General features: G+C 32.2%; 1 protein-coding gene across 15 annotated transcripts in view; it reads left to right on the plus strand.

Moving 5' to 3' along the window:
• LOC106877140 (one cut domain family member 2) overlaps positions 1 to 3,255 on the plus strand; it is a 348,210-nt gene that overhangs the window by 335,602 nt on the left and 9,353 nt on the right. For 2 of the 15 annotated variants that reach the window (XM_052973377.1, XM_052973380.1), the window contains one exon: positions 129 to 209. The exons of the other annotated variants lie outside the window; for them this stretch is intronic. In XM_052973377.1, coding sequence (XP_052829337.1) covers positions 129 to 160 — 32 coding nt within the window. In that variant the 3' untranslated portion in view covers positions 161 to 209. The remainder of the gene's footprint in view (positions 1 to 128; positions 210 to 3,255) is intronic. 15 annotated transcript variants of the gene reach the window in all.

The following is a 3,255-nucleotide window of genomic DNA, read 5'->3' on the forward strand; positions in this document are numbered from 1 at the left end:
CACACACACACACATATATATATAGTGAGTATATCTCAAAAAAAATAACAAAAAAAAAATAATTGCAAAAAAAAAAAAGTCTATTTTACTAATCACAGAGTATTTATTCACTAATTTCCGACTCTCAGGTCTGAGTGAGATTGAATTCAGCGAGCTTTGATGATTTATTGGTGACATCAAAAGATTACCGTTGGATGTTTTTGGCAAAGGTAGGAAAGTGTGCTTTCGAGAAGTCAGTCCAAAATTTACACGCTTTGATTGTTTCTAAAGAAATCTGCTTGATGTTCCATTCCGACCAAATAATGTTCTTCTGTTACCGCGCTCCTTATTTTCCTATACCATAACCTTATTCTCAGACCAACAAATAAATCAACTCGAAACAGCCTACAGAATTTCCTGCCGAAATGACATTCCGTTAAACATATAGGCAATATAGGTAATCGTAATACTGTAAAACACACATACGCACACATATATATTTAAATATGCATACATACATACATATATATATATATATATACACATACACATATGTATATTATATATATATATGCATATATATATGCGTATATATAGATAGATATACACTAACACACGCATAAAAATCTATATATCTATGTATATGTATGTATATATATATGTGTGTGTGTGTGTATACATATGTACAAATGTAAATACATAAAAATGCATATATATACATATGTATGCACAGGTATACATTCATAATTACTCTCTAAGTTTTCTCATAGATCATAGTAACAGATTTAATTATTTAGGTATCACCATTCTAGGTTTAATAAGTTACTTGATTTCAGTTAATTATAATTAGTTCCCTAAATAAATACGTTTTCAACATTCTAACACACACACACACACACACATACACACACACAATCTTACAATAGATCATTAAATGCTAAATCGATAGCTAGTCGCTGTGTCCAACAGGGAAAATGAAAACCAACTTCTTAGTAGCAAACTCCTAATATTTAACAATTCATATTGCATGTTGTTATTTTGGGCTTTTTCGTTTTTTTTACTTCCTACTTGTAATAACTTGTATAGGACCATCAATTCATCTCAAAGAAACATACGCACAGTAACTATGTAGTATTAAAAGTACAGGCACTCACTCACATACACACACATGTGTATAAATATACACATACACGTGTGAGTTTATATGCATACATATTAATATGTATGCATGCATATATGTATATATATGAATATGTATGCATGTGTACATACATATAGATATATATAATACATACATATACATATATATATGCACATATATATACATAAATATTTGTTTATATGTACATATCTGTATTTTATATACATATTTATAGATGTATGCTAATATTTATATATATATATATGTATGTGTACATATGTATATGTATATATATATATATATATATATATATATATATATATATATATATATATATATATATATATATATATATATATATATATATATATATATATATATATATATATATGTATGTATACACACACACACATATATATACATATACATATACACACACATGTACATACATACATATACATAAATATGTGTGTGTGTGTATGTATATACATATATATATATATATTATATGCACACACACGCGTATGTATATTGAGATAAATGAGAAAGTATTTCCTCCACCCCCACCTCCACCCCCACCCCCATATCTCTCACCCATTGAATTTGGTTTTCATTTTCTGATCTCTGAAATTCTTGATCTTAGTGTTTAAGGAACAATTAGAGGTGATTGTAATTTTGCTACTCGTATTATTTATTAGTTTTCAAATGTTTTTATCTGTTGTTGTTCGGTTGCATGTAAAGGATTCTCGCTGAGAATAGCCACGGTTTTGGCATTGGTGGTCGCGAGGACAATTTTTCGGCCTGTTTCAGTTTACGTTTCTAAATGCCTTAGCGACGTATGTTATGTATGTGCATTCGTGCCTATATTCGTGTGTGTAATCAGAAGAATTTCAGTGATGTCCAGGATAAAATATTGCTGGCCTTTGTTAATATATTTACTCTCTGGCATTTCCGATTTCGAAACAACGAGCGTTTGGTACAAGGCATATGTACACACAATAGAATTAAGACAAAATTCACCGATGCTAAGGGGGATGTCTTTGGTGGATAGGACTCAACAAGGAGAACAGGAGGCTTTCTCTACGTAATTTACAATATGTCAGTTTCCCATTTCCATCTGCAATTAACCCAATCCACCCCAACACACATAGATCGAATTAAAAACCATTTTCCTTCGCAATGACAGCGCAGCCATACACTTGCGAGGAACGAATTATGAAATGGCGGTACATGCTGAGAGAGTTTTGATGCCGTTTAACGTTCGGGCAAATGTGACTGACTTTTCTTTCGTTGATTTCTTTACCAAAGAGCCGAAAACCCGGTGGTGAGAATTTAATCAATTGTGAGAACTACTTAACAATATAAAACGGTTCAACAACCAATAAATCTCCTAAACGCTTCAAATCTTTACGAAGAAAGAAAAGACAAAGATGAAAAGAGAAAGAGAGTGAGGGAGAAGGAGACAATCAGAGAGAGAGAGAGAGAGAGAGAGAGACGGGACTTCCCCGTTCTTCCCTTGTAGGAACACCATAGTGGTTTGCAATTGAAGCACGATTCCTTCCCACCCTTAAGGTTTTCCAGTCTTCAACTTGTTTCCTTGTTTAAGTCCCAGCTGTTAGACTATTCTTAACTTTTAGTTTGTCTCTTGCTAATGTTTTCACCAAAATTTGACCACAGAATAAGCCTCAAACAAATTCCACAGAATACCTTCCATCGTGAGTTTGTGTGTTTTTGAGTGTTGGATGTGTGTATGTGTGTATATGTGCGCGCGTGTGCGTGTGCGTGTGTATGTGTGTAAATACACACTTACGTATGAAGTGTGAATATGAAAGTGGTTGTGAATTAGATTCAATTATATATATATACATATATTAATGTATATATATATATATGTGTGTGTGTGTGTGTATGTATATATATATATATATATATATATATGTGTGTGTGTGTGTGTGTATATAATTGTACAATCACATACACATATACGCATATATACACACGTGAATGTATGTATGAGTGAATTGACAAGTATATGAGCATTGGTGTATGAATGTGTCCGAGTGTATTTCGTGTGTGTGTGTGTGTGTGTGTGTGTGTGTGTGTGTGTGTGTGTGTGTGTGTGTGTGTGTGTGTGT

Source organism: Octopus bimaculoides, chromosome 15 (assembly GCF_001194135.2).
Source record: "Octopus bimaculoides isolate UCB-OBI-ISO-001 chromosome 15, ASM119413v2, whole genome shotgun sequence".
NCBI lineage: Eukaryota > Metazoa > Mollusca > Cephalopoda > Octopoda > Octopodidae > Octopus > Octopus bimaculoides.